Raw genomic sequence first — 23,599 nt, 5'->3', positions numbered from 1 at the left:
ATTAAACTCCCTTTGGTGGTTAAAATGTTTGGATTCTGGAGAAAATCTCTCACATCCTGCACAGCAAAATGTGTCAGATCATTTTAAATTCATTGCATAGTGACTTCACCAGATAATCAAATAAAGGTGATGATATAAAAGTTGTGATTCATACTGATGAATATTAACAGAAAGGAAATGAATCCTCAGAGGAGATAAAAAAAACGTTTTTATTTTTTGTTCTCAAAACTAGCCCCTAAATCTCAGGATGTATTTTCAAAGGTTTATATTTTGATTTCTGCAGTGATTGGATGAAAGATCTCATCCCTGATTCTGATACATTTCATTTTCCGTTTCTACTTAACCCCACTGAAATCGGGGAAAAGCAATTTGAACCACAACCAATCGGAAGACCATAAAATGTTATTCAGTGGGGGGAACCAATCAGCAGCATCCAGCAGTGAATAGGGGGATAATCAGGCGCTGAAAATAATTTTGGAAATGTATAATGTGGTAAAGTAGTGTGCCGAACATATCCAGAGATTGACAGTTGGACACTGAGTTCTTCATAACAGGAAGCTAATGTCTGTCCTTCCATTGCCCCCGCCTCCCCCCTTTTAGGCGTGCTCCATGTCGCTGCCCATGTGGGACTGAGTCTGAGTGACAGGCCACTGACATTTACAATCCCTCGGCCTCAAAGTGTGGGCATGCAGGCCTGTATCAGAATACCCTGGCACTGAGTCGTCATTAGCGAATTATGGACATACATTATTATATTACTGCTTCTTCATTATTGTCTGTTGATAGTGTGTGTGCACTCTATTTAGCCTGGTGTCCCATCTGCTAGCAGTAGAGCAGAATGGTCCTCCATCTAGCTGAAGGTCATCGTTCCTGTCACATATGTGAAGTTATTTTTAGTGTTGGACCCGGCAAGCAAACCTTAAAAGGGACAGGTCACATACATTATTTTTTTTAAATGCATATTTTTCCTCTTACATGTTGTAAGTCAAAACCTGTACATCAAAATGACGCTTAAACCAGAACCTTTTTCTTTACTATATATTTTTTATTTCATTTTAAATGACAGAATTAGTATAAAAGGTCATCTATTATGCAAAATTCACTTTTCAAATCAAATCAAATCAAGTTTTATTTATATAGCACATTTTTAAACGATGTTTGGTCGAGCCAAAGTGCTGTACATATAATAAAAATAGCCTACAGTAGAGACACTTTAAAGCAAATACAATAACACAGATTGTTCAGAATATCAGTATGAGAAAAACAACACCCTCTATCCTTAGACCCTCACATCGTACAAGGAAAAACTTCCAGAGAAAACCCACAGTTTAAGGGGAAACAATGGGAGAAACCTCAGGGAGAGCAACAGAGGACGGATCCCTCTCCCAGGACGGACAGACGTGCAATAGATGCCGTGTGTAAATCGAAGAGATAATACATTTTACAGCATATAGACCGAATGTTAGGAAATGCATGTGTCTGTAATAAGAAGATGAATCCACGAGGATGTCAGCTACAATCCTGTGGAAGCCATCAGGGAAGCAGCATGACGAGACCCAAGGCAGGACCGCAGAGACAGGTTCAGCCACGACCCGAAGTCCACGACTTAATCCAGAACTCAGGATAGAGGATCCAAGACACAGGACTACAGCAAGAGGATCAGCCTCGACTCCGGTTCCTGGCGTAGATATAGATACAAAATCGGAACAAGAGAATACACAGACACAGACAGAGAGGGAAAAGGTCATTGGATAAAAGTTATTCTTGATAACCCTCTAGAAAGATCTCATGAACTTCCCCACTCAATCTATCAAGACCCGAGCAGTTCTATTAGATATAGGATAAGAAACAGCGATAGGGAGCACAACAACCTATCTCTTCGTCAGATGCACTCCCCCGCTTATCTCAGCGACTCTGTACCCCGTTACCCTCTACAAGGCCATAGACCAGCAGAGGGAAAATGGGGGATGGGTAAGGGTAAGGATTTTTAAGAATAAACCGCAAGGGTCTAAAGGGAAAAAATATGAAATATAAGGTACTATATTTTAAGTAATTTTTGATGTCTTCTATACATAAATATGTGTCGGTGTGTAACGAGACTCACAAAGTGTCAGAGAATACAACCCTCTCTCTTTTCCTCCTTACCCACATCTAAAAAAAAGGGGGTACAACGGACCTGATCCAAATTTGCTGAGGTCTTGACGTCATTAATAAAATGTGGGCATGCTTTATGTTTATGTTTATTAAGGATCCACATTAGCTTTTGCTCTTGACAAAAGCTACTCTTCCTGGGGTCCGACAATTAAAACAATGAGATCAAATTAAATTAGGGTTCACAGCTCACAAGGGTACATGGTCATTAGTAGGGATGCTCCGATCGCCAATTTCAGGGCCGATCGCCGGAATCAGTATCGGCCGATACCGATCGCCGATCCGATCGAGTGGGCGGGGCCTAAATGGAAGATTTAAACATCACTTTAAATCTTCCATTTAAAGTGATGTTTAAACTCAGTTAATGGGGCTCATTCACTGGAGCTTCCACAAACAACAATCAACTTAATTATTACATTCAAATGATGTACATTATTCAAGTTTACATTCACTTTGGATAATAACACGGGAGAAATGAGCGGAAGCGCTCTCTTTTTCTCTCTCCCTCTCTATCTCCCCCCTCTCTCCCCCTCTCTCTCTCTCCTGACAGCCTGTCAGTATCTCATGCAGCTCACTGATCTAGTAATAAGTGACCCGACAGTGAAGAATAAATATATTTATAATAACTAGTTTAGCTTGTTCCAGAGGTAGATAAAATAGCTAAGTGTGTTAGGTCTTGTGTGTTTCGTCCCGCTTACCTGTCCGGCGGGCGGAGCTGCAGGATTTCTGCTTCACACACGTTGCATACCGCTATTTTATTGTCTTTTTCGGACACCTTAAAATACTGCCAGACCGGTGAAGCCATTTTGGCGAGCTTGTTTTGCCGCACACAGAGAAAAGTGTCATGTATTTTACGTCATAAGATCGGCTCTCGCGATCGGCTCTCGCGATCGGCATGTTTAGAGAGCACCGATCGATCGGTAGAGAGTGAGTATCGGCCGATATCGATGGGTGACTGATCGATCGGAGCATCCCTAGTCATTAGTAGATGGCCCTTCAATCTCTTCTTGAAAGAGGCTCTGGACTCTATTTCAGCAAGGTAGTTTGGCAATGAGTTCCATTCCTTTATAGCTCTATAAGACAGAAGATTTGTCCAGGGTTTAGGTGCCAGTAGATGGCCTGATGTACACTGAACAAAAATATAAATGCAACACTTTTGTTTTTGCTCCCATTTTTCATGAGATGAACTCAAAGATCTAAAACATTTTCTATATACACAAAATAACCATTTCTCTCAAATATTGTTCACAAATCTGAAAAGATCTGTGATAGTGAGCACTTCTCCTTTGCTGAGATAATCCATCCCACCTCACAGGTGTGGCATATCAAGATGCTGATTAGACAGCATGATTATTGCACAGGTGTGCCTTAGGCTGGCCACAATAAAAGGCCACTCTAAAATGTTCAGTTTTATCACACAGCACAATGCCATAGATGTCGCAAGTTTTGAGGGAGCGTGCAATTGGCATGCTGACAGCAGGAATGTCCACCAGAGCTGTTGCCCGTGAATTGAATGTTCATTTCTCTACCATAAGCCGTTTCAGAGAATTTGGCAGTACATCCAACCGGCCTCACAACCGCAGACCACGTGTAACCGCACCAGCCCAGGACCTCCACATCCAGCATGTTCACCTCCAAGATCGTCTGAGACCAGCCACTCGGACAGCTGCTGCAACAATCGGTTTGCATAACCAAAGAATTTCTGCACAAACTGTCAGAAACCGTCTCAGGGAAGCTCATCTGCATGCTCGTCGTCCTCATCGGGGTCTCGACCTGACTCCGGTTCGTCGTCGTAACCGACTTGAGTGGGCAAATGCTCACATTCGATGGCGTCTGGCATGTTGGAGAAGTGTTCTCTTCACGGATGAATCCCGGTTTTCACTGTTCAGGGCAGATGGCAGACAGCGTGTGTGGCGTCGTGTGGGTGAGCGGTTTTCTGATGTCAATTTTGTGAATCGAGTGGCCCATGGTGGTGGTTGGGTTATGGTATGGGCAGGCGTATGTTATGGACGAGGAACACAGGTGCATTTTATTGATGGCATTGTGAATGCACAGAGATACCGTGACGAGATCCTGAGGCCCATTGTTTTGCCATTCATCCACGACCATCACCTCATGTTGCAGCATGATAATGCACGGCCCCATGTTGCAAGGATCTGTACACAATTCCTGGAGGCTGAAAACATCCCAGTTCTTGCATGGCCAGCATACTCACCGGACATGTCACCCATTGAGCATGTTTGGGATGCTCTGGATTGGCGTATACGACAGCGTGTTCCAGTTCCTGCCAATATCCAGCAACTTCGCACAGCCATTGAAGAGGAGTGGACCAACATTCCACAGGCCACAATCAACAACCTGATCAACTCTATGCGAAGGAGATGTGTTGCACTGCGTGAGGCAAATGGTGGTCATACCAGATACTGACTGGTTTTCGGACCCCCCCAGACCCCCCCAATAAAGCAAAACTGCACGTTTCAGAGTGGCCTTTTATTGTGACCAGCCTAAGGCACACCTGTGCAATAATCATGCTGTCTAATCAGCATATTGATATGATATTAAGTGCTCACTATCACAGATTTTTTCAGATTTGTGAACAATATTTGAGAGAAATGGTTATTTTGTGTATATAGAAAATGTTTTAGATCTTTGAGTTCATCTCATGAAAAATGGGAGCAAAAACAAAAGTGTTGCATTTATATTTTTGTTCAGTGTACATCAGGCCATCTACTGGCACCTAAACCCTGGACAAATCTTCTGTCTTATAGAGCTATAAAGGAATGGAACTCATTGCCAAACTACCTTGCTGAAATAGAGTCCAGAGCCTCTTTCAAGAAGAGATTGAAGGGCCATCTACTAATGACTATGGATGCTCCGATCGATCAGTCACCCATCGATATCGGCCGATACTTCTGCATATTCTATTTTGTCAGTGACAGCTGACAGACCGTCACTATTTTTCAAGATGTCAGCTTGCATAGACTTACAGTGTACAGACTGTTTCACATTTTGAGTTTTCATGTCATCTGCATCCTTTTGAGTAAATTGAATGCTAGACCTGATTTCCTGAACCTCCCTTGTAATGGCATCCAGTCTCGTGTTAGTGGAATCCATAATCATTTTAACAAAGCCTCTGAAGTTCTCCTGTTGCTGCTGTAAGAGTGCAGTAATCTAGTTGCTACAGGCCAAAGCCAACTTCTTCATAACAATAATTAATTAGGCAAAAGGTAACACTAAAATAATTTGGGAACAGATTAAAAACTTACTGGGAATCAAGCACAGACCAAAAAAGCAGCTAGAACTAAAAGAGAATGGTAACCTAGTGCAAGACCCAGAACAACTTGCCATAGCTTTTAATTAGGGCTGTCAGTCGATTAAAATATTTAATCGCATGATTGTCCATAGTTAATCGCGATTAATCGCAAATGAATCGCACATTTTTTATCTGTTCTAAATGTACCTTAGAGGAATATTTTTCAAGTTTTTAATACTCTTATCAACATATGAGTGGACAAATATGCTTTATGCTTATGTTTATTATCATTTGAACAATGTCAAATATTCTCTTGAATATTAAACACAACAACCTCTGAACATTACAAATATTCGCCTCAATTCAATCTGGAACCTCTCTCATACAATAATACAATACAAATGGTGTGTGTGTGTGTGTGTGTGTGTGTGTGTGTGTGTGTGTGTGTGTGTGTGTGTGTGTGTGTGTGTGTGTGTGTGTGTGTGTGTGTGTGTGTGTGTGTGTGTGTGTGTGTGTGTGTGTGTGTGCGTGCGTGTGTGCTATGTGCAACTCAAGGCATATGCTCGAACGGGAGCTGCCTGGACGCTGCAATCATGTTGCACACTATCCGTGCTGAGTGTGCTGACTTTTCGTACAATGTCCCACTGTCTGGCTTCCTGCATAAAGTCAAGTGCTCGGCGCAGTTGTGGCGAAATGTCGCTCCTCTGTTTTCATTTGAACAGCTCCTTATAGCCGTTAGCGCAGCTAGCTAGCACCGGATGCTAACAACAACAATGCACGTAAGGTCTCTCTCTCGCTCGCTCGGGCCACACATACACACACCCTCCCGGTCCTCCCAACAGCCAGTCGGTACCTGCCGGTGAGCGTGGAAGTGTGGTCTGCTGCAAGCAGGCAGCAGGAGCGGGGCTGTCAGCATCAGCTTGTAGATGGTATTTTAAACTCGATGCGCTCTTAAACTACGGGGCGGCCGAGGAAAAAAAATACACATGCGTTAATCGCGTTAAAATAATTAGTGGCGTTAATTTTTTTTTGCGTTAACGCGTTATTAACGCGTTAACTTGACAGCCCTACTTTTAATACATATTTTATCAACTCTGTAGATGAGATTGCACAGAACTTTCCTTTGAGAGCAGAACATATTATCAAAGTCGACGAAAGTAAGATGTCCTTTTGCATTCAACCCATATCGGAATTAAAAACCAAAGCAATTATTAATTCTCTTAAAACTTCGACAGCTAAGGACACATACGCTATGGATTCTACAATGCTTAAATCACTGCAAGATGACTTAGTCTGCCCTCTTACCCAAATAATCAATTCATCTGTATTACATGGGACATTCCCAAGTGCATGGAAGACTGCAATTGTAACACCCATTTTCAAGTCAGGTGACCCTCTGAACATCAACAACTACCGCCTAATTCGCATCTTACCTGTAGTATCCAAGGTGGCTGAAAAGTGGGTGTCAGAACAGCTTGTCTCCTTCTTAAACAACAGTCCATTTCAACTTCCCATGCAGTTTGGCTTCAGGGCAAATTATTCAACCGAAACAGCTAACTGCTTTTTTATAGAAAAGGTCAAAGCAATGGTTGACAAAGGAGGTGTTGTTGGTGCAGTATTTCTGGATCTACGCAAAGCCTTTGATACAGTCAACCATAAGGTCCTTCTGTCCAAATCATACCTCACTGGTCAGCATGTTATCGTCAATAATCGACTCTCTCCAGCTCTAGACTTAAGCACCGGAGTACCACAAGGTTCAATACTTGGTCCACTTATTTTTTCCCTATATATTAATGACCTGCCATCTGTCTGTCCTGATGTGGAAACACAGCTATATGCCGATGACACGGTGATATATGTGCATGCCAACACAAAGCAAAAGGCTGCTGATAAACTGACCTCAGCTTTAGTGCTGATCACTAGCTGGCTACACCGCTCCTGTCTTCAGCTTAATGTCAACAAAACAGTTGGAATGTTTTTCACAAAAAGAAAATGCAACATTGTGTCAAATATAAGCATCTCAGGTGAACATATTAACATTGTGCCTCAGGTTAAGTACCTTGGAATCATTATTGACTCTAATTTAACATTCAAAACACAAGTAAAAAAAGTGACCCAAAGAGTTAAGTTTAGCCTAGCAAATTTTAAATACATAAGAAACACAATGACATTGAATTCTGCCAAATTATACATGAATGCCATGATCATGTCACATCTTACATACTGTCTCACAAGCTGGGGCAAACTGACAGCTCCACACTGAAGCCACTAGCAACCCTGTACAAACAAACCCTCAAAGTACTGGACCAGAAACCTAACCGCTCCCATCACGGGTACCATCCTCAACAAGCATAACATCCTGAGTTGGGAAGATTTAATAAAGTATAGGAACAACGTTCTGGTTTACAAAATCCTGCACAATACAGCCCCTCCACCTCTTAACTCATTGGTTACTCAACGTAACAACACCAGACGGACCACTATAAGCTCCACACGTGGCGACCTATCAGTCCCATTCAGGAAGAGTACTTTTGGTCAGTCATCATTCTCGGTCATAGCAATACAAAACTAGAATTCTCTACCCACTCAAATCAAAGACATACATACACATACCACCTTCACAGTAGTGTTAATTTCGTCAGCTATTTTTTTATTTAGTTTTAGTCTTAGTCCTGTGTTAAATTTCCTTTTTAGTTTTAGTCATATTTAGTCACCTTCATCCTCTTTTTATTTAGTCAAGTTTTAGTCGACTAAAAGTCTGAGCATTTTAGTCTTATTTTAGTCAAAGAAAACTAATTATTTTAGTCTACTTTTTGTCAATGAAAACTGTTGAGTCTTTTTTAGTCATCAGATTATATAGAACATTTCAGTCAAACTAGCCAAAACCAATAATTTGTCATTTTAGCATATATAAATAAATAAGATTATATCTTGTCCTTATTTGATGAAAAACACAGGTTGAATGATTAAGAATGCAGCTTTGCAGAGAGTATCTGGTCAGGTTTGTGGTGTTTTTACCAGTGTTATGGCCACATTGCTTCCCTTCTGGTAAAACAATGCATTCGCTATTTTTCTCCGCCTCATTGTAGCGAAAAAGGGCCCAAATATCACATAGTTTCTTTCTCCCAAGCAGTGGTGACTTTAGACTTTTTCGTTGTCAGTCATTTTGACGGACAGGATCGTAACTTTTCCGTCATAATCCATTATTATCCGTCGAGTGCACAATTTATCAATCACTCGCGCTGACGGGGGGTATTCGGTTAACGCGAGTGCGACCACTGCTCCCAAGCCCTGTTGTTGCCATTTTATTTTCTGTTAAATAAGGTTAGTTAGACCATGAGTTAGACCCGAGTCTTCCTGACAGTTCACAGTGTGCCGCTGCCCCGTGTAATTCAAATCTACCGTCGCGCGCAGCACAGACACACAGCTGCTGCCCAGCCGCAGCACCGGAAATGGAACTGCTGGGAGAAAAAAACTGACTATCAGATGTAACGTTATCTTTGATAATATTTCGTCTCCTCATTTTTCGTCAACGAAAGTAAAGAGAGATTTTGGCATCATTTTTTTTTTAGTTAACTAAATTTTCGTCTCGTCACTTTTCGTCAACGATATTGCATGATGATTTCGTTGCAGTTATTGTTTACTGCCGTCGGTGCCGTCTCGTCATCGTCTCGTTTTCGTCATGGAAGAAAAGGTCGTTGACGAACATATTTCGTCATAGTTTTAGTCAACGAAATTAACACTACTTCACAGCTCACTTAAAAACATGGTTCACTGAGAACTACCCCTGCATACACTAGTCTGTGTTGAGTATGGCGTGAGTGTTACATGTTGTGTTACATGTTGTGATCATAGATGTTGCCCCTCGTTTCTGTTATGTGATTGTGATGTGCTATGACATGTACTGTATATAGTAACGTGTGTTATTTATTGTTCTCTTTTATCCTCTCACTGGTATCTACTTGTCTTTCCTCCTTTTTATTTTATTTTATATATTTTCTTATAACTAATGCTGTTGATATATTGTAATTTTCAGGGTGTCTATTACCATCTGGCCGGGGACAACAGCTGGAAATTAGCCATGTCGGCTAAAGCTGCACCATTTACTGTTTTTGTGACAGTTCATCGATGGGGACTGTCCACGACACTATAAATAAATAAACTAAACTAAAAAACTAAACATGTATTTCTGCTGATTTAGTAACTCTGTTACCTGAGCGAGAGAGACCAGATCCTCCTCTGGTTGTCCTTCTTTGCTGTCCATCTGCACCTTCTTTGGTGGCATACTGAAAGCTGTTGTTGGTGAGATAGCTCCAGCTAGATGTTAGCTGCTGCAGATAGCTACAGGTAGATGGTAGACAGGTGGAAGCAGGCCTCAGCTACAGCAGCACAGCAAAGCAGGGCAGGTGGAAGCAGCTACAGCAGCACAGCACAGTGTTTGGGGTGTGGTAGAGAAACTCCCTCTGGTTACATTGGCGGGACATTGACCTCCTGGCAACGTCCCGCCCACGGCCCAACCTATCATCGCCCACAGTCGGCTGGCTGAATCCCCTTCTGCAGCTGTGTGTCTGTGTATTCAGCAGGATGTCTACGGGAGGGACTTAGAGTAAAGTTGTTATATTATGTAACCCAAATGTCCCGTAGACTCTCTGAACACCCTGGGACTCTGCGTTGTGTTTATTATTGGTGATGGGATGTTATGCAGAGGGGCGGAAAACAGGACACAGTAGATCGGATTGCGGTGGAGATGCTGATTAGTGATTTATTCTTCACAATGGCAGCTCTTCTGACACCTTTTGCGGAGTGAATACAAACATTAGCGCATTAGCTACATGCTCACCAATACAATAACCAAATGAACAGACAAAACATAAACATCTCACTCCCAAACATACACAAACGGGTAAATAAACATTTAAACTAACCCATTAATTAAATAAATGGAATGTTTGGACGTTTTTAACATAATAATGTGTACAATTATTTGCCGCCATTAACACTGCTCACCTTTTGCGGAGTGAATACAAACATTAGCGCCAAGATGGTGGCCGCACCCAGAACAACAAGAGAAATACGGTGTCCCACAATGGACAAAAAACAACAATTTGCTGTGCAACAACAACACCTAGTGGCCTGTCAAGGCTGTTACCTTACATCTACCCCTTCTTTAATTGATGGCGTCCCAGCCATCAGGCCAAACAAAATACAACAAAGGCCATGTAGCACAAACTATTTAAACAGTTAAAGAGAAACAAATAACCTTTCTGTATGTATGATTGTCTCGTAAAATGTGTGTGTGTTATACATTTTAACAGTCAGAATGTTGTGGCTTGATTGTGTCACCCCTGTCCTGCTTCTCTACTTGCTTTGGCCCTTTGCCACAACTTCCATCCCCTTTCTCTCCTCCTCTGGTCCTCTTCCGAACTCAGGACTTGTGACTCACATGACTGTCTCTTCAGGGCACACCGATTTCTTGGTGGATTTCTCCTAGGAGCCTTGTCAGGTGATTTGGTGTCACTCACAGTCGTACTTTCCTCATCTCCTTCATCCATTTGTCCTTCATCCACATCCACTTCCTCCATTTGTTTGGGCTCATCGTGTACCACTGGTGTCCCAGGTCCCACATTCTCCTCAACTTCCTCTATATGATCGATCTCACAGTCCTCTGCTGCATCCGATTCAACCTCTTCTCCTATCACTTCACTGGCTCGTTCCACTGGAAGGAACATACACTGTGTGAGGAGGTTGCGGTGCACCACCCTCTCTCTCTCGCTGTCCTCTAATCGTATCACATATGCAGGTGTGTTGAGTTGTTTCTTCACCACAATGTATGGACGTGCCTCCCATCTGTCTCCCAGTTTCTGCCGTCCCTCCACTTGACATACTTTGACAAGGACTCTATCCCCCGGTATGAAGACTTGACCCTTTGCTTTTCTGTCATAGTGCTTTTTCTGTTGAGCCTTAGCATGCCGAGAGGTTTGATTAGTCTGTGCATATGCCTGTGACAGACTGCCGTACATAATTTGTACATAATCACTGTATCCACGTGGCTCACTTGCGGTGGAAAGCCCAAAAATCAGGTCCACTGGGAGCCTAGGATGTCTCCCAAACATCAGGTAGTATGGTGTGTAACCCGTTGAATCGTGCTGTGTGCAGTTATAGGCATGTGTCATTGCGTCAAGATGCTCATGCCAGCGGGGTTTCAAGTGTGGCTCCAAGGTCCCCAGCATGTTCATGAGGGTCCGGTTGAACCTTTCGGTGGTCCCGTTGCCTTGTGGGTGGTAAGGGGTCGTATGAGTCTTTGTGATGCCAGTGCACTTACACAGCTCCTTCACAACTGTACTTTCAAAGTTGCGCCCTTAGTCCGCATGCAGCTTTGCAGGTAACCCAAACCGGCAGAAGACGTTTTTCCACAGTGTTTTAGCCACTGTAGAGGCCTTTTGGTCTTTTGTCGGGTAGGCCTGAGCGTAGCGGGAAAAGTGGTCTGTAACCACAAGCACATTTTCTATGCCACCTTTGGACTTCTCCAGAGTCAGAAAGTCCACACACACCAGCTCCATGGGGGCACTGCTGTGGATACTGACCAGGGGAGCCCTGGAGCCTGCAGTAAGGGTCTTCCGGAGACAGCACTTTTCACACTGCTCACACCAAGCCTTGATTTCTTGAAACATTCTTGGCCAGTAGAATCTCTCCCTTATCATTTGCAACGTCCTCTCGAATTCTAAATGACACGAAGGACTCACAAAGACTCAGATGCACGATTCTTTCTTGATTTCAAAAGATACCTTTTAATATACAAAAGGGTTTTAGGATCAACTAGGACACTCAAAAGTTCGCTAGGTTCAACTAATAGTACGAAAAGACTTTACAAAGAAAAAGGTTTCTAGGATCTACTAGGATACTCAATAGTTCACTAGGTTCGACTAGTATGCTCAATGTTTACACGAGGGAGTACAGACATGGACTTGGTATAGAGACAAGACGAACCGACAAAAGACAACAGGAGAATAGGGCTACATATACACAACAGTTAATGAGGCACAGGTGCAAACAATCCAGAACAGGAGATCACAATCAAGCTGGCAAGTGACACACCACGACAGGAAGTGATGACACCTGAAACGAGAGGACAGAGCCAACATCAAAATAAACTGTAAGGCCACCAGAATAAACACAAAACAATAGGCTCACAGACTCTAACGCTGAAACCTTACACTAAATGCCCTGAATCATCATGGAGAGCAGTCTTTACTGCTGTATGTAGTTTCTCTGGCAATACTAGCTGCTCCACTACTCCCCTTTGGCCGTCCTGGATGTGGCGGTACATGATACCATCCCTCACCATTAACCTCCACCACTCTTTTAAAAGAAGGCACACCTGCCCACCACCACTGACCCTCTCGCTGCGGCTTGGTTTCCGGTTCAAACTTTTGTAGTGCAAGACGGGGCCAATGACAGAGTCCTCCTTCTGCCCCACACGGATCTCCTGTTTTGTCATGGCAGGCAGGGATTCCGTCCCCACCTCCATGTAGGGCTCACTTGACATGCCCGGCCCAAGGTCTTGTGAGTCAGGGTTCTCTGCGGCAGTGTTCTCATCAGGGGGCCCTCCTGGTTCTAGTGTGGGCTTTGTCTCCCCATGCACTCTCACATTGATCCCCACCCGCTGAGGACAGGTTTGTAGGACCTGTGTGACCTCCTGGTTTGACATACGGGAGAGGGCATCTGCATTTGCGTTACATTGTCCCCTCCAATACTGGATGTCAAAGTGGAATGTAGACAGCCGAGACACCCATCGCTGACCGGTAGCATCCAGCTTTGCAGAGGACATCACATATTTAAGGGGGTTGTTATCCGTCTGGACAGAGAATGGACGCCCATAGAGATGGTCGTAAAACTTGTCTGTCACTGCCCACTTCAGAGCAAGGAACTCCAGTTTGTGTGCAGGATACCTCGACTCGGCCGGGCTCAAGCCTCTGCTCGCATAGGCTATGACTCTCTCAGCTCCATCCTGGACTTGAACCAAGACAGCACCAAGCCCCTGTCCCGACGCATCGGTCTGAAGCACAAAAGGTAGGCTGTAATCCGGGTAACCCAGTACTGGAGCAGTCGTCAACTTTTGCTTCAGGGACTGAAAGGCTTCTTCACACTCTGTAGTCCACAAAAAGGGCAGCTCAGGACCCAAACTTGTCTTCCTTCCTCTTATTTTCTTCCTGGGGTCATCAGTTGTCAGGCGGTATAAAGGAGCAGCGATGCTCGAGTAGCCACCAACGTACCGCCTGTAATATCCAGCAAACCCTAAGAACTGCAACACTTCCTTCCTGTTTGTGGGCCTTACCCAGTCCCTGACCTTGCTGATCTTCTCTGGGTCTGTCCTGATGTGGCGCCATAACATAACATAACATAACATTCACCTTCTCCAATATATCCTTTAAAGGCTGTGAACTTTGCTGTTTTCTTTAGAGAAATGTTCCTGTTATTATAGCAACTTCACCACTACTTGAATGGTTAAAGAGTATATTGTGTGTGAGACCACTCTGCAACGAATATTAAGCTATTGTTGCCAGTTTATCTCATATATATTCTTATTGAGCAGTGTTCTAGATGTAATTTAATTACGAGCTGATATTGTGCTAGACATTATAATTTGTATTGATTGTTTTGACTCATTACAATACATTATAAATAACATTTCCACATAAACACAAGTTAACACACAAACAGATGTGGAGTGCCCGTACAGATTCCCCATCAAAGCTTGAGGCATCAGGCCTGCAACCTCTCCCTGGGCCTGCAATGAGCCTCAACTATGACTCCCCTATTAAAACACACACACACACACACACACACACACACACACACACACACACACACACACACACACACACACACACACACACACACACACACACACACACACACACACACACACACACACACACACACACACACACCACACACACCTCTTAGTGAAGGGGCATCCGCTGACACAAGCACAGCGAACCACCAGCTATCAGTGAGGCCAAACTCACCAACCAGCCCACCAGGTTTGCAAATGCTTCACTAGTTGATACTGAAGACCACCGGATCAGCTGGAACCCCACAGACTCAGGCTTGCATAATACCCCACAACCCCCAATCCTATCACCGTATACTGATCACCGTGTTACTCCAGTTCATGTATCTTCATTTCTAGGCCCTGGAGCTTCAATACAGGTACCTCAGCTCTGTTTCGACAACAGCCCTAGCCTGGGTCCAAGTCACCAGACTAACAGGTCTGATTATGGCAGACTGGGTGCAGCCGCTTCTCAGCCGGTGATACAGTCAACGATGGTCTCTGCCCCCCCACCCCAAGTCAGTGTGTATGAACCCACAGCTATTGTACCACCTCAGAGCTTCCCACTCAACGCCTACCCTGAAATGCAAACTATGCAGCAGCTCAACATAAATCCTCCAATTAACCCCCCTTATCCAACCGAGGCCATTCAGCGTAACTCCCATGTCTACACCAGCTATGCATATCCCGCTCCTGAACCCCAAGTACCCGCACCAAGCTTTGAAACACCACAAACAATTAACATTATGAATAACCCCCCTGCTGCTGGGCAGACCCTCCGATGGTCAGATTATGAACGAACCCCCCAATCACATATGTCACAAGCTGCTGTCCATTATCCACATGACCTGACTCAAAGTGAAGGAGCCCCGAGATTCTGTCACCAGTGCATGGGGCCCCAACATGACAGCGCCCAACCCCCTGAATGTAACTTATGCAGCTCACACCCAAGCCCCTGCTCCAAGGATGCCTGCTTCGGATCATCAAGTCAGCAGTAATCGCCATTTTCTCCATCAGTCCGCGCCCTTACCTCCATATCCCACTCACCACACTCAACCCGGTCTATCTGAGCCACTGCAAAGGACTCCTGGCAGAGCCCTCACCCACCCAAGCATTCCACTGCCTGCCTATGGTGGCTTCATGCAGACTCATCAGGTGAAGAATGTCCAAGTCTTCACTGGCAACGCTGACAGTAAAATTCTCATAGAGGACTGGATTTGTGACCTGCAGTACCTTCTGGAGGCAGTAGAGCTTCCCATGCACCTCCGCTTCTCCACTGCTGTGCGACACCTGGGTGGTGAGGCTAGGAAGCTGGTTCTGAACCTACCCCTCCATGATCAAACCCCTGAGAAGGCATTTGAAGAACTGAGGGCAGAGTACGGTGACACACAAGGCTCTCTAGATCCACTGGCTGACTTATATGAGCATAGCCAGAGGTCCGGAGAATCTCCCTGCTCTTATGCTATAGCGTTGGAGGCAATACTGCGGGCTGTCGAAGAAAGTCAAAGAGGGGGCAGGCCTTTCCCTGACCGAGATTGCAAACTTAACCGACAGCTCCTAAGAGGGCTTATTGATGAGGAAGTCTACACGAGGATTTCACCTATGAAGCCCCTGCTTTTCAGTTTCCGAGAGCTTCAAACTGAACTCAGAAACCTAGCAAAAGAGTCTAAAAGGTTCCAGTCACAAAACAAGGCAAATAAAACATACGCCCAGTTACAACAGAGGGTACTAATGTAAGGGCAGAAAGTTCAAAGAATACCTCAGAGTGGTCAGAGTTGACAGAGATGGTCAAGAGATTGGCTGTTAACCAAGAGGAGCAGATGGCAAAGTTGTCTCGTCTGGAGTCAAGAGTTGCTGCTTCACCCACGGTTCCTCCATCAAGGGTTCAGCCACCCCCTAGAACTGCAATCCAGAGTTCAAGTTTTGTATGCTACCGGTGTGGGAAGGAAGGACATACAGCCCGTGTCTGCAGAGCAGTGCTCCCAGATCCCAATCCGGCCTAGGCACGCCAACCACAGCCTATGACCCCTGCGGAGGAGAACAGGCCTAACTCAGCTCAGCATTTAAACGCTTAGAGCCCATGGTAACCGGGGCAACCATGGGCGGGCAGCAAGATCCCCCACAGCAAGTAAAACAATCAATTGGTGGAAAAGAGGGCACCCCCTTAGTAGGCCCACGGAACGAGGGTGAGGTTGATGTCAATGGAATGAAGTGCAAAGCTCTCATCGACTCTGGCTCTCAGGTAACCAGTATTACTCACGGATATTGGTGCAACCACCCTGCCCTGCAGAACCAAAAGCTGCAGCCTTCTAAAGTACCCATAGAGGGTGCAGCAGGTCGAAGTGTGTCCTACTATGGTGTCCTGCAAATTGACTTGAAAGTGCTGGGAAAAGAACTGTGCCTGCTTTTGTTGTCCCTGATTCTGATTATCGCTCCTCTGTTCCATTGCTTGTGGGAACGAATGTCATTCGGGCCTCGAGGAGTCACCTCCAAGCAACCTACGGCCAGCAGTTTCTTCAACGAGTCAAGGAAGATCACCCGGAGTGGTACACCGCTCTACTGGAGATTGGCAGCACCGACCGTGAGGCAACAGATGACAAGGTGGGCCCTGCTGTGTATACCGGGCGCAAGATTTGAATTCAAGCAGGAAAAGAGAAGGACTTGAGGTGTGAGATCAAAACGGGCCCACGGAGAAAGACTTATACTGCCCTCATTGAAAGCAACTCCTCCTTGCAGCTTCCCCAGGACCTCTTGGTTGCCAAAGTCCTGGCTGATGTAAAGAAAGGCTGCGCCCCGGTCAGAGTGATGAACCTGTCCCAACATGCTATTACTATTAAGCCACACACTCACCTGGCCAATGCATTCCTGGTGGACAATGTTGTGGAATTTCCAGACGAAAAGCTGAGTGGATGTCGCAATAATGGGAGTCAGGAAGTCTGCCTGAGTCTGGACCAGGTAGTGGTGAGTTGTGGGGTGGACCTAAGTGAAGCAGCAGTTGAGAATGAACACCAGCGCTCCCTCCTTAGAGATCTTGTTGAGAGGAACATAGGTGTTTTCTCCAAGCATCCCATGGACTACGGCCACACAAAAACAATGCAGCATGACATTCCCCTGGTTGATTCCAAGCCCTTCCGGCTCCCGTATCGCAAGATTCCTCCTTCACAGTGGCAAGATGTGCGGAAGTTGTTGATAGAGATGGAGGCGACAGGAGTCATCAGGCCTAGTAAGAGTCCATATGCGTCCCCAGTGGTGATCGTGACTAAGAAAGACGGGTCATTAAGGTTGTGCATTGACTACAGAAAGCTAAACTCCTACAACACGAGAGACGCATTTCCCCTGCCCAGAATAGAAGAGGCCCTGGAGGCTCTGGGGCAAGCAAAGTACTTTTCCACACTTGACCTCACATCTGGTTACTGGCAGGCAGTGTTGGGGAAGTTACTTTTAAAAAGTAGTGTTTGCTCGTTACTCCTTACTTCTTTAAAAAAGTAATCCCTTACTTTACTTAGTTACCCTGCAAGGAAAGTAACTTTTTACGTTACTCGTTACTTTTACGTTACTTTTATGTTGCTCGACTTTGGGCAGAACTCCATCTCTGTTCCTAAATGTGTAGGCTTACATAAAGTTCTACATATATGGAGGACATAACAGATATTTCTTTTGTGCTCTTTATTATAAAAAAATGCCACAGAGCACTTAACAAAACATTGGGCTATCAATATCAAATATCAATATAAAATCATAATCATTAAACAGGCTAGCCCCAAAATAGGTGCAAAGCTAGTGCAAATCATATCAATAGGCTCCTTAGGAACAACATGATAACCTCAAAATGGCTCATGTGTCTCAAAATAAAACATGCCTCATGTAAATCCAACAGAAAAAGAATAACTTCAAAATGTCTTGATATCGATGGCTTGTGTAAATAAAATAAAATGGCATAATACAGCTTGGAAGCAAAGACATTTTAGCCAAAATAAAATCAAGAACAACTTAAAGCAGGACTGGCCTCAGAATTAAAAGGCTATGTTCACTGCATATGCTCACCCTTCTTCACAGTATGATGGCAGATAAAAAAAAGAGGATATTAGGCATAGGCTTGAGCTATGTCTATAGCATGGGTGGCAGGCAACCTATTCCACATCAGTACAAAATGTGCGATTATACCTCATCAGGAGCAGTCTTTCAAAACGTTTATCTGAGAGTCTGTTTCTTCTGGGGGAAAGCACAATACCTCCCAGGCTGAACAGCCTCTCCACCGGTGCACTGGATGGTGTGGCAGTGTTGTATTTCATACACACAGCTTTCACTCGGGGGAAACGGTTGAGGACTTCTAACTCTGAGCCTGATCTCATGTACTCAAATACCTCCGAGTCTGCGCTAATGGACATTGCGTCTTCCTCTTCCTCATCAAAAGAAAAAAAGTCATTCTCATTGGCGCTGCTGTGTGCGGCGGCTTCTCGGTTTTTATTGTTAGCCGGCTCTTCATCACGGGGTAGAGTGCGACACTCCGCGATGAGCAGCGCACGCGCCGCTTCTCTCCGCTCCGCTCCCACAATCCATCGAACTTTAAATTTCGGCAACGTCAAGGCAGCCAATAAAGCTTCACTGCTCTCCAACACTGGTGCGAATCGCGTCCTGATAGCCTAGGACAAAATTATATAGAACAAATAAGCCTAGTTTTCAGACACACGACTCACTAGAGCTCCATCAGGGGAGGCATAATGCATTTATCTTAAGAATATTTATTAAGAAATGTCCGTTAATGGATAGGCATATACATTTATATCATAGACATCGTAGGCTATATATGATGTATATGCCTAGGCTACTAACTTTAAGAATCGGCTTACCTGTACAATTACACCCGGTAGGTTTGCTGTCATCCTCGACAGTCCATTTTGGAGTGCCAGTGTCCTGGACATCAGGGTCTCCAGGGTTGGTAGAAGAGTCCCATAGTAGCAGTTGTCTTCCCCTTGCAATATATCCAGTGCTACCGTCAGGGGTTTCAAAACACTGCAGTATTCCTTTAGGAATAGATGTTCGCGCTCTGTCGGGGCTCTGATGTCCAGTCTAGTACAAAGCGTATTCAAATCTTGGGCCGGGATGTCACTGATGCGGGACAGGGCATCGTGGAAGGAATTCCACCTTGTTGATGTAGGCACAATCATTTTTTTTCCACAGATTTCATCGACAATCTCAGAGGCCAAGGTAGAGCGGCTCGCCTTTGTCCAAAGAGCAGCGCACTTTGCCGTTGCACTCCTGTACACACATTTTGAGTCACTGTTGGAGGACAGCCATTTGTCGATGTCATTGCACGAGATCAAATTGAGTGTATGCGAAGCACACCTGAAATGCGGGGGAAGAGAAAACTGTCCTTCTTTGGCCCCAAGCAACTCTTCCACATCTGTGAAAACGACACCTTGCTCGTCATTATCCTCCTCCTCGTTAGGCTCAGGCGGTGCATACATCTTGAAAGCTTTAACAAAATTAGACCCGTTGTCTGTAACGGTGGCGGTGATCCTATGTGAAAGGCCAAATGCTGAGTGAATCTGTTCCATTTCAAAGCCTATAACATCATATGTATGCCTGCCCTTTATTCTTTTGCATGCGATGGCAGCTTTCTCACGTTTAAAGTTGCATGGATTGATCCAGTGCACAGTGATTCCCAAAAAGCTTCTGTTATGACTACTCCATATATCCGCAGTGGTTGACAGATACGGCAAACTCTCGAACGTTTTCTTTAATTCACTCTCCATTTTCAGATAGCATTCATCCAGATAGCCAGTGAACGTTTTACGATCTGACCATGGGCGCCTGTCTCCTGTTATCGGTATCTTGCTAAGTATCTTTCTGAAAGTGGGAGATTCAACAGTATTGATGGGCAACATTTCTTCGACGATGAACGAAGCTACAAGTTTGTCCAACTCTTGTTTAGATAGGAGAAACTGAAGTTTTAGCTGCTTTGGGCTTGGACTCGAAATATCTTCATTTCTCCGGGGATCTTGAGCTACTAGCTTCATGCTAGCATGTTTTCCTCTCAAATGCTTGATGAGGTTGGCAGTTGAATTAACGGCAGTGGACAAAAGTTTCTGGCCAGGGCACAACGTGCACCTTACACTCACATTTTTCCCCTTATTGTCAACAAGTTCGAAGTAATGGGAATACCTCCATCCCTCGAATGTTAGCGTTGGCTGCGCCTGCTTCTCACTTGCCGTTGCCATCACTGCTCTTCAGTCTTCATGCCACCACCAGCACGTCACGTAGCACGTACAGTGTGGAATGAGAGCTCGTGCCTAATGCGTAAGCACGCAGCTGAGTAGGCAGTGTCACTGTCACTCGTAAAAGTAACGTTGCGGAGAATTGAAGAAGAAACTACGTTACGTTACCAAATGTTTCGTAGTAACGCGTTACACTACGTTTTACCCGAAAAAGTAGTTACGTTACTGCGTTACAAAGTAACGCGTTACACCCAACTCTGCTGGCAGGTGGAGGTAGCGGAACAAGACAAGCACAAGACAGCATTCAGCACACCCATGGGGCTGTTTGAGGCCAACAGGATGCCCTTCGGACTGCAGAATGCTCCGTCCACCTTCCAGGGGCTCATGACCTGCTGTTTTGGGGATCTGAACTTGACCCACCTCTTGATCTACCTTGACGACCTCATCATCTTCTCCGCCATAACATAACATAACATTCATAACATGGCGGTTATGTTAATGTTACGCAGAGGGGCGGAAAACAGGACACAGTAGATCGGATTGCGGTGGAGACGCTGAGTAGTGATTTATTCTTTACAATGGCAGCTCTTCTGACACACCTTTTGCGGAGTGAATACAAACATTAGCTACATGCTAACCAATACAATAACCAAATGAACAGACAAAACATAAACATCTCACTCCCAAACATACACAAACGGGTAAATAAACATTTAAACTAACCCATTAATTAAATAAATGGAATGTTTGGACGTTTTTAACATAATAATGTGTACAATTATTTGCCGCCATTAACACTGCTCACCTTTTGCGGAGTGAATACAAACATTAGCGCCAAGATGGCGGCCGCACCCAGAACAACAAGATAAATACAGTGTCCCACAATGGACAAAAAACAACAATTTGCTGCGCAACAGCAACACATAGTGGCCTGTCAAGGCTGTTACCTTACATATATATATATATATATATATATATATATATATAATATATATAATGGCACTGTTCTAGCGGTAAATACTGCCTAAAGAACATGTCAAGCTATGTGCTGTATCAGAAACAATGCGCAACGTGTTTTGGAAGTAATGTGGTCTGCAGGGTTTCCCACACATAGACTCTACCTGGGCGGGCCGCCCAGGTATATTAACGGCCGCCCAAGTATATTTCGCGACCCATTTAGTTTTTTTTTTTTTTTTTAATGTTTTTTTTTTTTTAATGTTTTTTTTTTTTTATTCGTCCGTGACCACGACGCCATCTGCGATCGATTAACTTGTAGACAATGATCCCTCGCTCCCTTGCTCTGATCTCGCCTCCTTCTGGCCTGTTAAGTGGCCTGCCTCACACAGGGTGACTGGCTGTCCACATGATGTGGCCTGCCGACATGGCCACTGTCATACAGATCATAAATCAAAGCCCTTGATTGGTCTCTGTGTGTCATTCAAGCTCGGGATAACCTCAGCTCAGGTGAGGTAAAGGACTCTCTGAGTGTTTAGATAGTTAACTTAGTCTAAGTTCTCAGTGGGTCTCAAACGGTGTGGTCACCATTTATGTAAACACATATTTCCATTTGAGAGGGTAGTGATTGGTCTAATGGAGAGTGAGGTGGGCTGAAGATCGGAAGGCTGTGAGTTCAAATCCCGCCAGGAACACCACCAATAGTGTGCCCTTGAGTAAGGCACTTAGCCCTTAGTTACTCCAGGGAGAATGTCCCTGTAATCGGTCATTATAAGTCGCTTTGGATAAAAGCGTCAGCTAAATGAAATGTAATGTGATTTGTAAAATATGCATGAATAAATAAATAAAAAGTTAACTAGGTGAAAAAAGGTAAGATACACTTTTAAAACTTGTTGAGAGAAAACTAGTCTTTGCTGCTGCCTCAAAGAGGAGGGGGGGAGAGGAGGGAGACAGGAGAGGCTGATTCAGGAGCACAGACACACTCACAACTATAAATGAACCAAAAATAAATTAACAAGTTTCAGTGTTTTTTTCATATTGGAAATGGGATGTTGTTGGTTATGGCCTTGATTTTATGATTATTGAAATGTATACAGTTCTGTTAAATATAGGTGTTTCCATAGATCTAGTCTCTTTATTTTCCCCTCAAAATGCACCAGATTGATGCATTTAACTCCAAAATAAAAAATAAACTCTTACCGGGGGGGGCATGCCCCTGGACCCCCCTAGAGGATTTGAGGTCGACCCCCACTAAAAATCACATGGATAGGTTCCTAAATACATTAATAAATACATTAATTTTTTTAAATAGTAGCCCATTTCCATATGTTCATGTGTGGGTAGTAGATTTAAACTATAGGGCTATCATTATGGACCCTGCCTGTACCTGTTCGCTCTGCCATCGCGTGAAGGGTCTGCTAACAAGCGACCAACAGAAAGGTTAATGTTGTTGCACGTCACCTCAACCCCCCCCCGCTACCACCACCCCCCCAAAGTATATTTCAGATCTGTGGGAAACACTGGCAGTTAATGGACCAGCACCAGAGGCATTCCCATACACACAGGCGTTGGAGCTGTTCTTCATGAAATCCCAGAAGGATGAAGTGCTCTGACAAACAGTGCCATCTTTGCGCAAAATGATTATACCGGAATGAAAAGTCAATAAATAATGTTGTTAAAACTTTTTTTTTTTTTTCGCGCACCCCCCCCCCCCCCCCCTCCTTGCCACCACCCGCCCAAGTATATTTCATATCTGTGGGAAACACTGGTCTGTGTTACATTAGCAATCGCTAACACTCAGAGCTAACGCTGTACTGGAGCTAATATGTGTAAAGAAGCCGGATATAAAAGGTACTGTTCTTATGGTAAACCCGCTAGAAAGAGAAAGTGTTTGAGCTCCATACTGTTTCACAAATAATACTTGATAATAAATATGGCGTTTAATCACGGCAGCTTTTAGCTGAGTTTCTGCTGGTAGACAGCTCTTCACCATGCTCTTCACAGAGCTCAGTGCTTGCATGCAGACGCTCCAAAGGGGCGTGGTCAGCAGCAGCTCCAAAGGGGCGTGGCCAGCAGCAGCTCCAAAGGGGCGTAACCAGCACTGGTTCATTTCCATTTGAAGTTACTGACTCAGAATCAGCACTTTAGTAACAGGGCTGAAATAGAGGGGTATGAGCAGCGACGTGCAGT

General features: G+C 44.5%; 2 protein-coding genes across 2 annotated transcripts; both read right to left on the bottom strand.

Moving 5' to 3' along the window:
- Window positions 1–1,606: 1,606 nt before the first annotated feature.
- On the bottom strand, window positions 1,607–11,938 carry LOC117552876. Its single transcript, XM_034226548.1, has 2 exons — window positions 9,618–11,938; window positions 1,607–1,678 (listed from the first exon to the last, which is right to left on the bottom strand). The coding sequence occupies exon 1, from the start codon at window positions 11,638–11,640 to the stop codon at window positions 10,744–10,746; it is 897 nt and encodes a 298-aa protein (XP_034082439.1). The 5' UTR covers window positions 11,641–11,938; the 3' UTR covers window positions 1,607–1,678; window positions 9,618–10,743.
- Window positions 11,939–17,754: 5,816 nt separating this feature from the next.
- LOC117552875 lies at window positions 17,755–20,649 on the bottom strand. The gene is made up of 2 exons (XM_034226547.1): window positions 19,088–20,649; window positions 17,755–18,880 (listed from the first exon to the last, which is right to left on the bottom strand). Exons 1-2 carry the CDS (start codon window positions 20,456–20,458, stop codon window positions 18,368–18,370), a joined length of 1,884 nt encoding a protein of 627 aa, XP_034082438.1. The 5' UTR covers window positions 20,459–20,649; the 3' UTR covers window positions 17,755–18,367.
- Between the last annotated feature and the right edge of the window lie 2,950 nt (window positions 20,650–23,599).

Source organism: Gymnodraco acuticeps, unplaced genomic scaffold (assembly GCF_902827175.1).
Source record: "Gymnodraco acuticeps unplaced genomic scaffold, fGymAcu1.1, whole genome shotgun sequence".
Lineage (NCBI taxonomy): Eukaryota > Metazoa > Chordata > Actinopteri > Perciformes > Bathydraconidae > Gymnodraco > Gymnodraco acuticeps.
This window is presented reverse-complemented; position numbering and strand designations above follow the sequence as displayed.

Bases quoted from the DNA above. Each gene is read 5' to 3' on its own strand.
- LOC117552876 (XM_034226548.1), bottom strand. From the start codon at position 11,640: ATGAACATGCTGGGGACCTTGGAGCCACACTTGAAACCCCGCTGGCAT.
- LOC117552875 (XM_034226547.1), bottom strand. From the start codon at position 20,458: ATGGCAACGGCAAGTGAGAAGCAGGCGCAGCCAACGCTAACATTCGAG. The intron at 18,881-19,087 runs GTAAGCCGATTC...ATTTTGTCCTAG, and splicing joins TACCGGGTGTAATTGTACAG to GCTATCAGGACGCGATTCGC.